Raw genomic sequence first — 17,985 nt, forward strand, 5'->3', positions numbered from 1 at the left:
GAGGCTGATGATTTAGAAGGCTTTTCTTCTACCTCTGGCTTGGAGTGGTTATACCAATGGGGGCTCTGCTCCCTTGGGCACCAACAAAGGTATAAAGGCAGCTTAACAGAGAAAGCCCACTAATATATAGTGTGGAGCTTAATAAGGTTTTTGATTATAATGATAAATGCAAGGCAATTATCACATTCAATGAAAAATTTAAAAGAACATTTTTCTAGTAAGATAGCCACACTTAGTAAGAAAATGTTAGATTTCCAAAAATAACATTCATAACCGGTTTTTATAGTTTCCAGTTTTACTGTGTGTTTTTTTTAATGGCTTTCCTTTGGAGGTGTTGACAATAAAATTATAGCAATTATTTCAACAACTGCCCAATAACTGTATTTTTGTGTTAAGTTACAGAAATTAGGCAAATTAGAAAATATGGGTTCAAAATAGCCAACATACACATTCTTTTGGGAATAAGTCTAGGAGTGTCCTTGACTGAGAAGTGGCCAAGATAATTTGACATTTTCACTTTCAAATTCTAACTGTGATTTATAGAATGGAAGCTAAACAAACAGACCAATTAAGAGTGTAAACTGTGACCTGCCTCAAGCTCTGGCTAGCTACTCCACTCAGGGTATAATGATCATGGCACCATTTTACCCTCTGGGGATATGGGTACAGCTGCTCTGGACCAGTCCCTCTAAATCTGAGCCCCTCCTTGTTTGTTATTCATCAGGGTGACAGCAAAGAATAGGAGCACCCGTCTTTCCCAGGCAAATAGACCAACAGCTTGTTTTCTTTGGCTCCTGGAAACTGAGAGATCAAAAAACTTCAGAAAAACCCAGAGCTACTTACAGAAGGTTTGGGAGCGGGTGATTTATTTCCATCTGGGGTTTTAGTTAGCCATTCATTGATGCGGCTGGAAACCCCCACCTTCAAGCCAGCAGTCTCCTACAAAGTCAATAATCCAATATTACAGGAAAAAATAAACTTTACTTGGAAAAAAAACTTCAAAGTAACCTTAAAATACTATTAGGTATTATTCCACATAACCATTAGGTGACACCAATCATTTATTGATCTCTATCTTTAATATTTTGAGTAGAATAAACCTTAAACTTGATATTTAAAGACGATGTTATCTGGTTTTCTTTCCCCTGCACCTCACCCCACCCCCAACCCCAGGGGTTGATGATTAATTTCAGGCACTTCATTTAGAATACTGTGGTCAGAGCATAGGACACAGCCTAGCCTCCTACACACATCATCTCTGAGGGAATTAACATCTTCTTCACTGCTTTTATAATTAACTAGTGTGATTCCTTAAAAAAAAAAAAAAAAGGAAAAAAAAACCCAGCCTCCAAAATTAAAAGACCCAAATCCTATACTGACCTTATTTGGTGTGCCTGACACAGTGGGGGATGAAAACACATTCCCCTTCTCCCACATGCTCTTGATATTGCGGACACCTTCAGCAGGAACAGGAAGATCCGAGGCTGCTGGCTTCAGAGGTTTTGTGGTTTTTGTTCCCTGAAATGCGTGAATTATCTTTAGGGTTGGTGCTGATAAGTTTGTTCTCATAAAATTATGCTGAGCTTGTCTACCTCAACATCATCATTTAAAATTCATTATGATATTAAAAAAATATCACCTTCACCAAAAATTCTGTTGTGAAACTACATTCTGATGACATATATGCCTCAAATAAACCGTAATACCTACATCAGAGGATCTTTCAAAAATGAAATGATGTCTTTTACTGAAACACCACTGATTGTGAAGGTGGTATCTCACGTCGTTTCTTCAATAGGTAAGTGCTTGTATGTGCACGGGGGACTGTGCTAGGCTCTGGGGATATAGAGCTACTCAAGACAGTCTGCTCCGCGAGCTACGGTGGGCTTAACATTTTATTTTATTTTATTATTTATTTATTTTTTTAAAAGATTTTATTTATTTACTTGACAGAACAGAGAGAGAGATCACAAGTAGGGGGAGCAGCAGAGGGAGAGGGAGAGGGAGAAGCAGGCTCCCCACTGAGCAAGGAGCCTAATGCGGGACTTGAGTGCTCGCTTCGGCAGCACATATACTAAAAATGCGGGACTTGATCCCAGGACCCTGAGATCGTGACCCGAGCCGAAGGCAGACGCTTAACCGACTGAGCCACCCAGGCGCCCCTGGACTTAGCATTTTAATAGCAGAGAACGGCAGTAACTAGTTACACAAGTATTTATTTCACATGTGCTAAGTGCTATGAAAGATGAATGTAGTGCTGTAAAGCACGCCCAGAGAGCATACGTGAAGGGGAAGAATACTTAGTTTAGGGGAGCAAGAAGGCGCCTCTGAAGAAGTGACATTTCAACCGAGATCCAACAGAAGGTTTAGAAGTGGCTAGGTGAAGAGAAGGAGCAATGCCATTCCATGTAGAGGGAAGGGCATATACAAAGGACCGAAGACCGGAGAATATACCAGAAGGAGGGAAGAACAGATGTAAAAATGAAAGGTGTGCATTCAAGATACGTGTCCAGCAGCAGTGACAAGCATCCCCAGAATCGGGCAGTCTCTCTGGTGGTCCTGCTCTGCAGCCTGTGGCATGGGCTGTCAAGGTGGCTGGCCAGGTAAGTGGAATGTATCAGCGGTGGCCTGCACGTAAAAAACCTCCCGGGGCTGTGTACGCTCTGAAGCCACAGTCTTGGCTTTGTTAATCCTAGCAGAGCTCTGAGCAATTCAACCACAGAAAATAACTATCTGCCATTTGTCTTGTATTTTTCTGGACATTTAATCTTGTGAAAAATCACCTCTTGGGTGTTAGGACTTGATTATTCATTTGACAAATCATCCAGACCTCTCTCTTTCTTATTCCCTCTTAGCATCTGTTTGTGAACTATTTCACAGGTATCTCCACTCTGCAGTACAAAGGAGAGGAGAAAAATCAAACCGAACTGATCCAATTACTTTATAGCAGGTGTTCTGATACACATCAGAAGGGTGAAAGCATTGACTAAAAGTACAAAAGGAGAAAAAAACACATCTTGAGCAATGGCACTGTACCAAGTGCTTTGGTACTTGGAAATATACTTTATTTCCAAATAGCATAGATCCCTTTTTTTTGGAGGCGGGGGGGAAGTTGGAACAGAAAGAAGCATAAAACTATGGTCTTTCAAGCACAAAACAATTCGAAACTGATGATAATTAAACTTGGTCTATCACCTTTATATTAGCTCACACTACTACTTTTATTTGATAATAAAAGTTTTTATAGATAAAAAAGGATTAACCACAGTTGCAACTGTTTAAACTATATATGGGAACACATTTTAAAAGTAATTAAGGATATTAAAGATATACTTATGAACATACAAGTAATATAGTTCAATACCAATGAGCCCATTCATTAAACGAGTAACAGCTTTATTAAATAATATTCCAGCTGAAAGTAGAAAACAATAATTTATTTAAAATCTTCTATAATTTATCTTTATCACTGCTCTTCTCTATAACTAGTTCAAAGTACAATGAAGCATCACTAATATTCTCACACAGGAATGTGGTTACTGGACCTGAGTACTGTCCTAAGCCTCTATGATCATCCATCCCCAGAGTTTATTTCTGCTCACGACTGAGGCCACCTCACCTCAATTGCACTGGTGTATTGCTCCAGTCTGCTGTCAATCTTGGAGACAACTGCTGCTTGATGAGTTGATTTGACACCACTGTTTAAGTGAATAAACATACACACACATACATAAAAATACAAGAGAGAATCTTTCCATATATATATAACAGCTGATGATTCTCAACTGAACAATCATATTTACCTTTTCTGCACAGACTTATTCAAAAATTCTGCTCGTTCTTCTATCTAGAAATTGAAAAAAAAAAGCCCAGTTAATACTTGCAGCTTATAAACAATGTTTCTCAGCCCACTTGGTGAGTAAAAGCACCAGAGTGTGTGTAAGGGTAATAGTAATAATAAAACTACTTTGAGACATTTGAGAGTGAGATTTGGAGGGGACAAATGGCAGATGATAAAGAAGTTGTGGAGAAATACAAAGTTCTGGAGGCAAATTAAAGACCAGACAGAAACAGAATAAAAATGCCTCTGAAACAATGTAAATCAGAGGCAAAAGAAATACATTTCAAGACAACAACCATTTTTTCCAAAAGCACATGCTGTTACCCTTTAGGACATATATATATGAGTATAAATATACCATGTTATTTGATTAACGGAAATTTCCCACAGCGTTTTAACTATATATTTAGTGCATAATAGGACCAAATAAGAAAGGTAACTAGGAACTGTGAACTATTCACCTCCTGCTTAGCCTGGCTTCCTAACTGTCAAGCCTACTGCTGAATTTAATTTGCCTTGAATGTGGAAGATAGGGATGGGAGGAGACTGAGATCTGGGGCATGGCTCCTCAGGGCTGAGGCCTCCCATGAAACCCCTGTTAGCCCAAGTGGGAATGACAGAAATAAACACAGAAAAACTTATGGATATATATGAAATGGTAGTCTTTAATAAGACCCTTTTTCTTTTTAAAGCTAGGAACTTCCTTTTACTAAAACTAAAGCTACTAAATCAAACACTATATTTCATTGAAACTATATCACCCAAATCAGATGTTCTCTGTAAGTCAGCAAGTATCTGTTGACTCCATATGATACCCAATGCCAGGGGAGAAATAGCCTCTGTCACTTATCACCTACCAAAATCAGCAAATAGTAAAACCTTTGTATATGACTGCCTGTGCCAAAGCATACATGTGCTGAAGGGGGCCATTTTCTTCCCTGTTCAGGAGGCCAGGGAACCTACCAGACTTCAGCTACCCCAGGCTGGTGTGGTTGAGTATCCCCTACAGTCTTCTGAGATGTTAGTGGCTCTTTCTGGCCTGGACTGTCCCTGGGACTCGTGGACTTTTTAATAAACACCGTTAGGCTCTTTATAGATGTTATTGGGGGCATTTCATTCTTTCCAATGATTTCTCACAATGATAAACGCAAACTCATTAAAAATAAAACTTCCTGCAAAAAAGTGTTATTGGTAGCCCTGAGTTTATGGGATGAAGAGTATCTTAAATTTTATTTTTCTGATTTTAATATAACTTAGAAGTGTACTTCTGGAGAAAAAGTTCCCAGCTGAATAAGGTGAAATACATTGAAACCACACAATGCACTGCCATTTTTAATATTATCCATCCATCCATCCATCCATCCATCCTACTTTAACCCTGCCAGCTGGTCAGCTAAACAACTAACCAAAAAATTACATATTGAGTACTCACTCTATAAAGCTGAACACTCAACAATGTATAAGACAGTGTCCCATTCTTTAAGGAGAACATAATTAGTAGGGGAGACTAGTAGAACATACAAATAAAACACTTCACACTCAATGACAGGTACCATAGTAAAGAGAAGAAGAAAATGCTGTGTGGCCTTGGGAGGAGTGACTCTCTGGGGTCAGTGGAGAAGTTTTTCAGTAGTTTTGATGCTGAGCTGAGGTTTTTAGTTTATAGTTTACACAGTTTTATCAATGAGTTTATGGAGGTAAGGGTAGGGGGAAGGAGTGCACGAGTTATGGGGACAGGACATTTGTGGCAGAGCAAACCCATGCACAATTTGGGGAACACAGGCAGGGCAGGGGGGTAGGATGGAGGAATGAAACACATAGGGGAAGGACAGAAGCACGAGGAAGGGGCAGCAGAGGTGAGACTTTTTCTCTGTAGCACTGCCTACAGCCTTCTGACTCTGGGATGAGCTTGCTAACCTTGGCTATGCCATTAATTCAAATGATGGAGATTCTGACTCTGACATCTCCTTTTGTATCTACAACATCAAATACAGCTTGACTTCATTATCTCATTTTGTCAGGTCTCACCATCCATTTGCTGACGCATTCCTATTGGGAAATCCTGAACTTCATCTAGATAATGTAACAATGTGTACTGAATTTATACACTAAACAAATTTCTGTAGGACTTTAACGAGAGCAGTTGGTTCTTCTGAAGACCAAGAGGTGGCAGTGTTGTCTCGATAAAACTCAAGGGAAAGCAAGCACGCTATTCATTTTAGAAAACTGGCTCTCTCCTTACTCTACACCCCTTCCACCACCAAAATATGAAAACAACAGTAATAATAACCCAATTTTAAATTTAATTTACTTACAATTTGTTCTGTGCATGTTTTACGTAAGAAAAACCATTCACTGCTAACAAAATTTTAACTGAGAAACCAGGTTCAGAGTTCCCCAGACAAGGAATAGGAGTCATGAGAACTTAACAAAATACATGAGTTGATAATATTTTGAGGTCAAATAGCAAATGTTTTCCCTTGAGCTGGCATTCTACAATCTTTTTTTTTTTTTTTTTAAAGATTTTATTTATTTACTTGACAGAGAGAGACACAGTGAGAGCAGGATCACAAGCAGGGGGAGAGGGAGAGGGAGAAACAGGCTTCCCGCGGAGCAGGGAGCCTGATGTGGGGCTCGATCCCAGGACCCTGGGATCATGACCTGAGCCGAAGGCAGACGCTTAACGACTGAGCCACCCAGGCGCCCCGGCATTCTACAATCTTAACTCATGACCACTTATAAAAGTGGCAGGGCCAAGAGGATCAACGACTGTAGGAATTCAATCACAGAATACGAAATTGAGCGCTAAAACGAGAGCCACAGCAAATTCTTCAAGGCACATACTATGGAGAAAAGCAATAGACTGCCTGTTCCTGAAAGCATGTCTCTGTTATATAGGAATTAAACATTTTTTGTTTTTTTTTAGCATAAATACTTTGCTCACACATGCCTCTCTAGCAGAGGGAGTAGATGAATGGCTTCCTAGGAACACTGGATGAAATGGAAAGCCAGGAGTCTGGTTGAGGGAAAGACCAGAGAAGTAAGTAAGTTGAAAAATTTAGTAGAGAAGAGATATTTGAAGAAGGAAAGGAGAATGGGCTATAGTTTCTCCTGAAAACAGCAGCAATTAGAAGCTTAGATGATGGGCGCCTGGGTGGCTCAGTCAGTTAAGTGTCTGCCTTCGGCTCAGGTCATGATCCCAGGGTCCTGGGATCGAGCCCCACATCAGGCTCCCTGCTCAGCGGGGAGCCTGCTTCTCTCTCTCCCTCTGCTGCTCCCCCTGCTTGTGTTCCCTCTCTTGCTGTGTCTCTCTCTGTCAAATAAATAATAAAATCTTTAAAAAAAAAAAAAAAAAGAAGCTTAGATGACTATGATTTCTTGGTGTTACCAAGACTGTTCAAAGAAAGTTTAGCTCAGGTGGGATTTCAAGGAGGGCAGAACGAGAGAACATAGCTTTCTTTGATTATTGATGAGCCAGAAACACAAGGAGCCAGACCAGGAACAGAACTCTGGTCACTGCATGGAGATAGCCTGAACTGAGTGGGGTTTTTGTTTTTTGCTTTTGTGTTTTTCTTTTGTTTTGTTTTTTTGTTGTTGTTGTTTATTTGTTTTGTTGTTGTTGCTGCCTTTCTGCTCTTTCTTCTATAGTAGGGTCTGCAAACTATGGCCCATGTGCTCATGGGCCTTATGCAGGCCATGGTTTTCACACAGCCCTCAAGCTAAGAATGAGTTTTATATTGTTAAATGGTTTAAAAATCCAAAAGAAGAATATTTGGGGACATAGGAAAACTTTGTGAAATTCAAATTTCAGTGTCTCTCAATAAAACTCATCCACTCCACAAAGATTCTCTCTACTCATTTCACTCCGCTCTGAGATCTCACTGCACTGGAAGTCTGCAGTTGGTTACCTGGTAATTCTTGGGATTCCTCTGAGCAGTTGACTATGGTAGTGCCATGGGGGCAATGGCTTGCTTTGTACTTCTCTCCCTCATAGTACTTAGCACCTATTAGGTATGTTATAAATATCAAATATGAAACAATAAGATCCCCCTGTGGCTTAGTTCTGATTCCCCCTGAAGCAGATCTTGAGAAGAGAGGGTTCAAGTATAAGGAGTTTATTTGGGAGGTGTCAGACTATGACTGGGACCCAGATGATCATAAAGACTAAGTGAAGCTCTTTAAGGATCAAACATGCTGATTTTCCTGTAAAACAGGTAATAACTGTAAAATGTAAGTAACTGGCTTTTGGTCATTTTAGTGGGCCACGTGAGATGACCTCACACACACAATTATAGACACACACATGCATATATTTAACCAGCTGGAGCCCAGCTATGATTCTCTACTGGTTTTGCCCATCACCTACACTTTGTAGCCTAGCTAGGTTGATGGAAAATGAGGGAGAAATAAAAGTGTTAAAAGGTCCAATCTCTGAAGATTCATTCATTCATTTATTCATTCGGCAAATATTTATTGACTATCTTCACTGTGCCAGGTGCTCATTAAATGTTAACTCTCAAAACAAAACACATATCTGAAAATAATGGCACATTGAGTATAAATAATAGTTAGCGCTTTCTTGCTTCTGTTCTCTTTTTCTCTCCATGTCAACCCTTCCCTCTTCTCCTTGACTGGGCTCCCTCCTGCTCATTCTCTTTTCTCTTACCAGCACTTCGATCTTCATCAATAAGGAGCTGTGCTCCTCGAAGGCAGTGCTGGGACCAAACTTATCCTGGCAAAGGACCCTACACAAGTTACATTTCTTCTCCTCCTGTGGTAACAGCTTTCAGATTTGACCAGTACCATTTCCAGCTGCCCTACTTTTAATAATGACAAATTTAAAATGAACAGCTAGCATGAAAAGCAGCTCAAACCTTTATAATATAGTTGCCCACTTTATAAACTTTAAATGTTTCCATTTTCAACTGCTTGAAGCAATGAGGCGTCTGGAGGGCATGGGTCAGTGAAATCCAGAGATAATTGCTGAATGTCACTTTAATGCATACCAAAGCATCTAATGAACAACAGATACAAAGCTCTCAACCTTATTTCTCTCCTCCCTACATGTTACAAAGAGAAGCTGTAAAAAGGCTGAAAGAAGGAGCAAAAAGCTAAATGAAGCAAAGGCTTTGAACAATGAATAACTAAGCAAGTGGCTAAAATCAAGTTTCCATCACATTATAATGGAGGTGTTATGAGAAGGATTTCTGGGAATAAGAAATACCTTGAGAGATGAACCTTTAGGAGTGAAACACTTGAATGGCTTCTTGTCATCTGATAAGCTGTCTTCGGGCATCTTCTGACGTTTCTCAGCAGCTTCTGCCCGTCGCCTTTCAATCTCTTCCTTTAGCCTCCTCTTCTCTTCCTGAGGGAGAAAGAACATATAACAAGGACATCAGTATGAGCTTCAAGAGAGAAGGAAAGAGTGCTGTAGGGGAGAGAGCACTAGTCCCAGAGGAAAACGAGCTGGGTTCTGGACTGGATGCCACCCTTTCCTCAAGGGCGGTGGCTAGAGATTAAGCCTGAGCCCGAGAGTCCAACTGCCTGACTCACACTCTGGCACTGCCACTTCCCAACTGTGTGACCTTGGCCACGTCACTCCTCTGCTCTGTGCCTCAGTTTATCATCTGTAAAATGGGGATTATGATAGCTGCCATGAGCTACATGAGAAAGCCCATGTAAAATGCCAGGTCTTGTGGTCAGTATGAAGCTGATCGTTATCATTACCATCCAGTCAGATCATTTAACACTGACCTTCCATTTCTGTGTATGTAAGAGGAATATAAATGTCCCCTCTCCCTCCTTCCTAGGAGAGTTGTGAAGACAAATGAGATAAATGATGTGCAAAGTTATATAAATCTAAAGTATTATATTTACCAAATTGTACAAGAGATAATTGTATGGTTGTCCCCGCCTCAACTGAGGAGATTATTTTAGATGGTTTGACAAACCTGAAAATATGTAGACACTCACCAGAGCAGTCACGGATGTTCACAGTGTGTCTCATTACCCCCTCTGTGCCTTTCTTCCTGGTCTACAATACTCTCCCCTGTCCTCTCTCTCAGGCAAAACATTCACAGTGCTGATCAAGTGGCACATCCTCTATGAATGACTGACTGAGAGATCCGTGTAGTCTTTTGTAATTTTAGAACTATATGTTCTCAAGCAGAGACTGGATGTTCATCTGGCAGAATGATTCTCTGTGTTATGGGCTGAATGTCTGTGCTGCCCCCCCCCCATTACAGTTAAAGTCCCAGCTCCCAAAGTGATGGTTTTAGGAGTTGAGGCCTTTGGCAGGTGATTAGATCACGAGAGTGAAGCCTTCATGAATGGCACTAGTGCCCTTATTAAGGAGAACCCATGGGCGCCTGGGTAGTTCAGTAGGTTAAGCGACTGCCTTCGGCTCAGGTCATGATCCTGGAGTCCAGGGATCGAGTCCCGCATTGGGCTCCCTGCTCGGCGGGGAGTCTGCTTCTCCCTCTGACCCTCCTCCCTCTCATTCTCTCTATCTCAAATAAATAAATAAAATCTTAAAAAAAAAAAAAAGGAGAACCCAGAGAGCTCTCTTCTGCCTTCTGCCAAGTGAGGACGCAGTGGGAAGACTGCTATGAACTGGGAAGTGGGGTCTCACCAGACACAGAATTTGCTGAAGCCTTGATCTTCAACTCCCCAACCTCCAGAACAGTGAGAAATAAATTTCTGTTGTTTATAAGCCACCCAGTCTATGGGAATTTGTTATTGTGGCTGTACTGACTGACGACTGTTCGGTAGGAGGTTAGACCAAATCATCTCCTAGGTCCAATCCAGTTCTAAGACTCAGTGTTTCTCTTCTGCCTTCATTGATACTCTGTTCCTCTAAATAACAATAACAACAATGATAACAGTAATTATAACCAAGCCTCAATTCTGAAAGTAGACATTATTTTGCAGGCAAAGAAAAGAAGTCTTAGCTTATCTTAGTTCAGTAACTCTGCCGAGGTCCCAGCTTACAAGTGGCAAAGGATACCAGCCCAGGTATGTTTGATTCTAAGGCACTATCATCCCAAATACTTTCCAACCAAAGGCAACTGGCTGATTGAGAGCTGGAGTCAGAGGCGACCTTGGAATAACTTATCCAAACTTTCCATACAGGTCAGGCAATTTTTGCAGAGGATCCATGTCAGAAAGCTGGCAGAAGTCTTTCTGCATAGTTTGAATCATGGAAGGTCACTATCTCCTAAGATCAGAGGGAAAAGCTCTAAGCTGATTTGGAGAATCGAGGTCCCAATACTGATTCTACTACTAGTCAAGTGACTCACAGCAATCACTTAAATACTCTGATTCCTTTTTCTTTGTCCATAAAGTGAGAATAATAATATACCTCAGGATGAAAGGAAAGAATGCACCTTGTAAAGTTGTAGTTGGTTAAGCACTTTTTCAGTGTTCAAAATTTGCCTTCTTGTAACTTTATCTGTTGTTTTTAGTTCTGTCTTAAAAGACGGAACACATTCATCTGTTCATAATTACTGGGCTCCTGCTACATGCCTGACACTGTGTTGGCTCCTGGGTTTACAGTAATGAACAAAGCAGATACTGCTCCTACTTGTGACGACCTCATCTCCTGACTCTTCCACTAAAAGAAGAAAAATTATTAAAAAAAAAAAATCTATCAAAACTCTCCAAATATCAGAAAACAACTACCATGTGACTCTTGGTTCTTATAACTAATCTGCAGACCTTTTCATCCTTTTGTGCTTTCTGTTCTTTATTGAGAGACAATAGAGGGGAATGGGTTAAGGCAAATGGGACGGTGGGAAAATTACTAAGCCACTTTGTGCCTCAGTTTCCTCATCTGAAAAATGGGATAATAAGACTACCCACATCAGAAAGTTATAAATGGATATAAAGTGCTACACATAAAGGTTTTAGAACTGTGCCTAGGGCACAGTTAACTTTATTGTTCTTAAAATATATTTGTAAGAGTCCATGCTCAAAAGAGCAGCTGCATTCCACCATGAAAAAATTACTCCCTGGGCTAGAAGGGTCACCGGACGTGGACTGGGGGCCGGGGGCAGCTGCTGTAGCAGCCGCGCTGCGCCCTCCTTACCTCCTCTCTGACTTTTCTCTCTGCTTCCTCCTGCTTCCGCTTCTGCTCTTCCTCCTCCAGGACCTTCCTTCGCTCCTCCCGCTTTTTCTTCAGCTCCTCCAGCTCCTGGGCCGCCTCCTGCTGTTTCTGTTTGAGCTTCTCGAACTCCTCGCTCTCGGTTTCCCCACGGCGACGGCGAAGCTCCTCCAGACGCTTGCCGGCCTCCACCTGCGAAGCGCCTTCGGCCTCCTTGGCCTCGCTGGCCCTCGCTCCCACTCCCGCTCCCGGGCGGCTGTCCGCAAAGGCAAAGGGGTTTGACAACCGTCAGCCTGGCAGCCTCCCGCGAGGGAGGGACGTCATCTGCAGGCTTTGCATCCCCCACCAAAAGAAATCTCTACTGCCCGTGGTCAGTGGATCTTCACACCAGCCCCAGGGGTCTTGGGGTCTGCCTGCAATCTCAAGGTCTGGATCTGATCCCTCTCTGCCACTTACCCTTGGTTTCCTAGCTGTACAACGGGGAAAACAGACACTGTCAGTGGGAAAATGGCGCATGGAAAATGGGCAAAAGAGTGCAACTGCAATGGAAAACAGTAGGGAGGCTCCTCAAAAAATTAACAGTGAAACTACCATATGCACTGGCAATCCCACTTCTGGGTCTATATCCCAAAGAACTGAAAGCAGGATCTTGCAAAGACATCTGTGTGCCCTTGTTCCTAGCAGCATTATTCACAATCGTGGAGAGGTGGAAGCAACCCAAATATCCATCAACAAATGAATACACGAACAGAGGGTGGCGCATACATGCAGTGTAATCTTATTCAGCCTTAAAAAGTAGGGTGATCTGTCACAGGCCACAACATGGATGAACCTTGAGGATATTATGCTACATGAAATAAGCCAGTCCCCAAAAGGCAAATCCTGCATAATTCTGCTTACAGGAGTTATCTACAGTAGTCAATTCCAGGGAAACAGAAAGTAGAACCAGTGGCTGGGCGGGGGTGGGGAGGTGGGGAGTTGTTTAATGGGTACAGAGTTTCAGGTTTGGAGAGGTTTCAGAACAGTGTGAATGTACTTCACCCTACTGAGTTGTACACTCAAAAATGGTTAAGATGGTAAATTTTATGTTATGTGTTTTACCACAATTAAAAAAAAAAATCCACGTGACATGCATGATACAACATGGAAAAACTGGGCAAATATTATTTGTTCTATTTACCTCAGTGGGCTATTCTTTGGATCCCATGAGATTACATATTAAATAAATGTTGACATATATTATAAATATCAGTTGTTAATGCTATTAGACTGAATTCTAAAATCTAGGTGTGACCCTAGGAGTCCTCTGCTGTAAGTTACTGGTTAATTTGGATCTGCCTAGAATCATGAATCAGGAGGGAAGACTTAAAGGCTCAGGCGTGAGAGGCAAGAAAAGACGACTGAAACTAGGGTAGGCACTGAAATAAATCTGCTCATCCACATCCTTGTCTTGAACTTGACTCTAGCAGCTGATCTCTGGCAGATGAAATTACCCTTTGCCTCTTGATTAAGAGCTATAAATACAGTAATGTGTGTCCACTCTTACACAGCTGTTCCAAGAAAGTTCGTAATGACAGCATGACCTTAAGGCTTCAATTTGCGTGGTCTATCACGACAGGAATATTCCTAATTGTGACTTAAAATTACTAAATTAGCCCTGATGTGGTACGGTTAGCATTGTTACTTATGCTTTATATGTCCTTTTCATATTTATTATCTCATTTAATAGTCACAATAATTAGGGAGTTGGCAGATTAGGTTAATACCACCATTTTACAAATTAGGAAGTGGTGGACAAGAGAGAAAAGAGTCTGCCCAAACTTTTGGTAGCAAGAAAGTGGTAGAGCCATGATCAGATTTTAGTGTTTCTCTACCAAGTATACTCTTCTTTCCACTGTACTATCATTATATCAGGAGTTAAATATGGTTTCTCATAACATAAAAAATCAACTGAATCGAGCATATTAGCCTCTACCTCTCACCTCCTACCTTGAGGACTAGAGAGTCTGGGAGGGATGTTTCCCACCTGTAAGTCTCTAGAATTTCTACAGTCTAGGCCTAACTACCTTCTATGCTTCAGTGGAAGCAGTGCTTCATCAGATGGCACAGCTTATAAAACAGCAAGAAAATGGGTACTTTTTTATAAGTTACAAATAAAACTGAAATTAGGGGCGCCTGGGTGGCTCAGTTGGTTAGGCATCTAACTCTTGGTTTCTGCTCAGCTCATAATCTCAGGGTTGTGAGATCAAGTCCCATGCCGGGCTCCACGCTGGGCATGGAGCCTGCTTAAGATTCTCTCTCTTCCTCTCTTCCTCCTCTTTCCCTCTCTTAAAAAAAAAAAAAAAAGAAAGAAAGAAAGAAAGAAAATCACTCTTAAAAAAAAAGAAATAAAATTGAAATTATGTTGAAGTTTTCTTTTGGGATTAAGGAGAACCCACAGGGATTTTATTGTAGAATTGGGAACATGTTAAGACTAGAGACAGAACACTATCCCAGGGGTCCTTATGTTAAAATTTTACTTCAGAACTGGTATTCTTAGTGTTCTTACATAAATCATATAAAAAACATGTTGGTGGTGACAGAACTGCAGCAGAGCACTACGTTGTCACTGGAGCAAAACTCACGTGAGCTGGATCCTCCTGGCACTTTCTTTGGGAGAATTTAGTGGCATCCTCAAAAGTGTGCCTAGTTACAGATAGTCCTTAGCTAAGTGACAAGGATGTGGCTTGCTAGCTGCTTAAGTACTTATTAACAAGCAGTGAGGTCATGCTCAACCAGCTCTGAACACAGGTAGCCCATCCCTAACACTCTGTCTAAGGAACAGATGAATTACCGCTGTCTGATATCATTTACTTGGTGCAGAGAAGGGCTCAGTGTTTCTAGTGATGGAACAAGAAAAAAATAATAAAAGAGAAAATGAGTTCAAGACTACATAATTACCAATACTGATCTTATGCAAAAATCTCATGCTTTTTAAACATTGAGGAAGTTCTTTTTTTTTAAGATTTTATTTATTTATTTGAGAGAGAGAGCGTGCGCATAAGCACAAGCACACAAAAGGGGGGCAGAGGGAGAAGCAGACTCCCCACCAAGGAGGGGACTGACCCTGACCCTGAGATCATGACCTGAGCCAAAGGCAGACACTTAACCAACTGAGCCACCCAGGCACCCTCAAACATTGAGGTAATTCTGAGTATACTATGTCCTTTCCAACCTTTTCAAGCTGCAGGATGGAAAAATCAGTATTGTGGATTATAATCAGCATTAAAACAAAACAAAACAGAAAACATCAGAGTGCACTGCATAGAGCAAGGGAAAGTACCATCTCTTGACATGTTTGTTTCAGTTATAAGTATGCATGTAGCTGTGAACATGATGTAAAATTTATTTCTTGCCAAGAGTTTAGGTTAAAAAGTTTTAAAATATTGTTCTAGGCTCTTGACAGTTAAAGATGAACTTTTAAACAGAGGTTAGAGGGTCCCTTAAAACTTGGATGTTGCTCTTTCAGAGTCTTATAAGTTCATAGGTCTGTGACTCCAGAGAGAAAATCTCTCTGTGTTAATTCAAAGTCTTTCCATCTTCAGAAATGAGTTTGCTTTCTCTTTGTGTTCATCATGTTAGTGTACAGGAGTTAGACTGGCAGACACATGCCTATAGAAACTTCTCTGGATTCCACTAGGTGTCACTCAGTCTTCATCTTGGACACTGAAAATGTCTGTCATTAGGGACTGGCTCAATAAATCATGACACATCCATCTGGTGGAATACTCTAACGTTATTAATTGTAAGCTTATATTCATTGGTACAGAAAGGTGGCTATGATATAGTACAAGAATCAATTTAAAAACATATATTTATAGTTATATTTACACATATACATACTGTATATGTCTATTTTGAATATATACACATAAAAGGTATCTGGATAAAATGTTACTGGTAGTTATCTTTGGGTGGTGGGTGCTCTATTTTCTGAATGTTTCATAATGAGTATCTTTTTTTCCTATAATTAGAAAAAACTTTAATTACCACATTAAAAATAGATGGAAAGCAAAAGAAATTCCTGTTTTGTACTTTCTATAAAGCCCTTGGTATAATCTGCTTTTTCTATACCTTGCTCATCGAGCTGAGATTTTTTTTTGTCATGTTTTAGAGAAAACAATGTAATCACAGAAAACAGAAATATTGGGATGCCTGGGTGGCTTAGTTAGTGAAATCTGCCTTTGCTCAGGTCATGATCCCACATCGAGCTCCTTGCTCCGCGGGGAGCCTGCTTCTCCCTCTGCCTACCACTCCCCCTGCTTGTGCATGCGTTCTCTCTCTCTCTCTGACAAATAAATAAAATCTTAAAAAAAAAGAAAACAGAAATATCAAAGGGGGCAGTAATTAAACATGAGGAGCTATGCTCAAAACAGTAGCAAGAGTTTTATCCATGTCACCTCTACTCAGATGTACCGGCATGCCCTCAGCACTAGGATGACACTAATATGGAAATTTCTTCCAGAAGGTCTCTCCTCTATCCTTGGCTTCCTTAGGCGTAAGTCTAGATGAGCATCAGACCTTTCACCATGAACACAGTTTGTCTGCACTTAGGCTAGTAGGCACCTGGCTATTCCACATAGAGGCTCCTACTCCCTTCTCGATACAGCTCCTTGCTTTGTAAGTATAGACAGCAAAACCAGGCGTCCCTGCTTCTGTTGGCATCAACTTCGAATTGAAACTAAAACTAACCTATGTTGGCAGCTACACAAAAACGAATGATATGGTGGCTGCTTGTTTCTGTCATTTTTTTTTTCTGCCCAAAGATGGAAAAATTAAGGCCAGAGTCACATTTAAGAATTCTCAGTGCTACACCTGTTGCCATCCTTGTGATTTTTCTCTTTGAATTCCCAGCTCTCTGGATTTCCACACAATGGGTGTGTTAATTATTAATTTGAGTTTGGACTAAAGCTGGTTGGCAAGTTTGCTAATTGTTAACGAAACTTCTTTCTACTGACAGATTTTTAAAAAACATTATTTTTCGTAACAAAAAATATACTCATACCCACAAAACCTATTTTAAACTATCAAATAATAAGACAGTAATATCATTAGGCAATACTCATTCAGTATTTTTCATGAACCTGACACCGTTCTAGGGCCTTGAAATATTAAACGACTGGCACTCCAGCAAGCTTTGGACTCAGCTTACTGGCCGGAATCAACTCAATTTCTAGATTTTCTATGAATTCTTAATAAACTCTTCATGTTCTACTTAAAGTCTACTTTCTTGCCAATCCCAAGTAACATCTATAGGATCTATGCATCCTCCTTCACAGTTTACTTGGGCATTTTCTGCACACATTTTCTTCCGTAGGCTTTCCCTTGGATAAATGTGATTACCTTTCTGCTCAAATTTTTGCATAGAGAAGTTGTTTGGGGGGCAATTAAATGTCCCCATTTTATCCTGCTTAGAGGAGCAGAGCCCTAGTAGCTCTCCTTGCTTCTGAATGCCACAACGGCTTTGGTGTAAGGAATACATCCGACTTCCACACAATACCTGCTCTTGGGGACTTCCTTATTTGAACTGTTGAGAAAAACAGGGTCCACAGGCAAGACTGCTGCCAAAACAACCCCATGGGAATCCACGTTCCAGGACACCTGGCACACCAGCCAGTGACATAACAGAGGTAGGAATGTGGCACCAGTGGTTGGAGGGAGCGTATGTGTAGGACTGGGGCACAAAGAATCTTGTGGCCAGGTGTCCATGGCAGGCTTCTGTAACTTGAGTCCTTCTACAGAACTGGTGGGGCGCTCTCACTATTCAGTGTATCTAGAAGTAAGGATTTACCTGTACGTACTTGTCTATCTGTCCTAAAATCAACTGTCCAGGTATTCAGCACCATGGGGGCGGCGCGGGACGGGTGAGGAGGGAAAGCTGAAGCTATGCAAAAGGGTTCTCCAAAGGGTATTAAATGGAGCACTAGGGCCCTGCCCTATTCCTCCCTCTTTGAGATTCCCAGTGCAAATTAACATCAAGTGCTCTCAAAGTCCTGCAGTAAAG

At 41.0% G+C, this 17,985-nt stretch overlaps 1 protein-coding gene across 4 annotated transcripts in view; it reads right to left on the minus strand.

The window, feature by feature from the left end:
• The window catches only part of CALD1 (caldesmon 1), a 182,662-nt gene that overhangs the window by 9,439 nt on the left and 155,238 nt on the right, over positions 1-17,985 (minus strand). For all 4 annotated transcript variants that reach the window (XM_064574931.1, XM_064574930.1, XM_045864229.3 and 1 more), the window contains 6 exons: positions 11,928-12,198; positions 9,066-9,206; positions 3,804-3,847; positions 3,620-3,698; positions 1,381-1,518; positions 844-939 (listed from right to left, as the gene is read on the minus strand). In XM_064574931.1, the coding sequence (XP_064431001.1) occupies positions 844-939; positions 1,381-1,518; positions 3,620-3,698; positions 3,804-3,847; positions 9,066-9,206; positions 11,928-12,198 (769 nt within the window). The remainder of the gene's footprint in view (positions 1-843; positions 940-1,380; positions 1,519-3,619; positions 3,699-3,803; positions 3,848-9,065; positions 9,207-11,927; positions 12,199-17,985) is intronic.

The sequence above is a fragment of the Mirounga angustirostris genome, unplaced genomic scaffold (assembly GCF_029215605.1).
Source record: "Mirounga angustirostris isolate CCGP_5_RB_7025 unplaced genomic scaffold, mMirAng1.0.hap1 SCAF_12, whole genome shotgun sequence".
NCBI lineage: Eukaryota > Metazoa > Chordata > Mammalia > Carnivora > Phocidae > Mirounga > Mirounga angustirostris.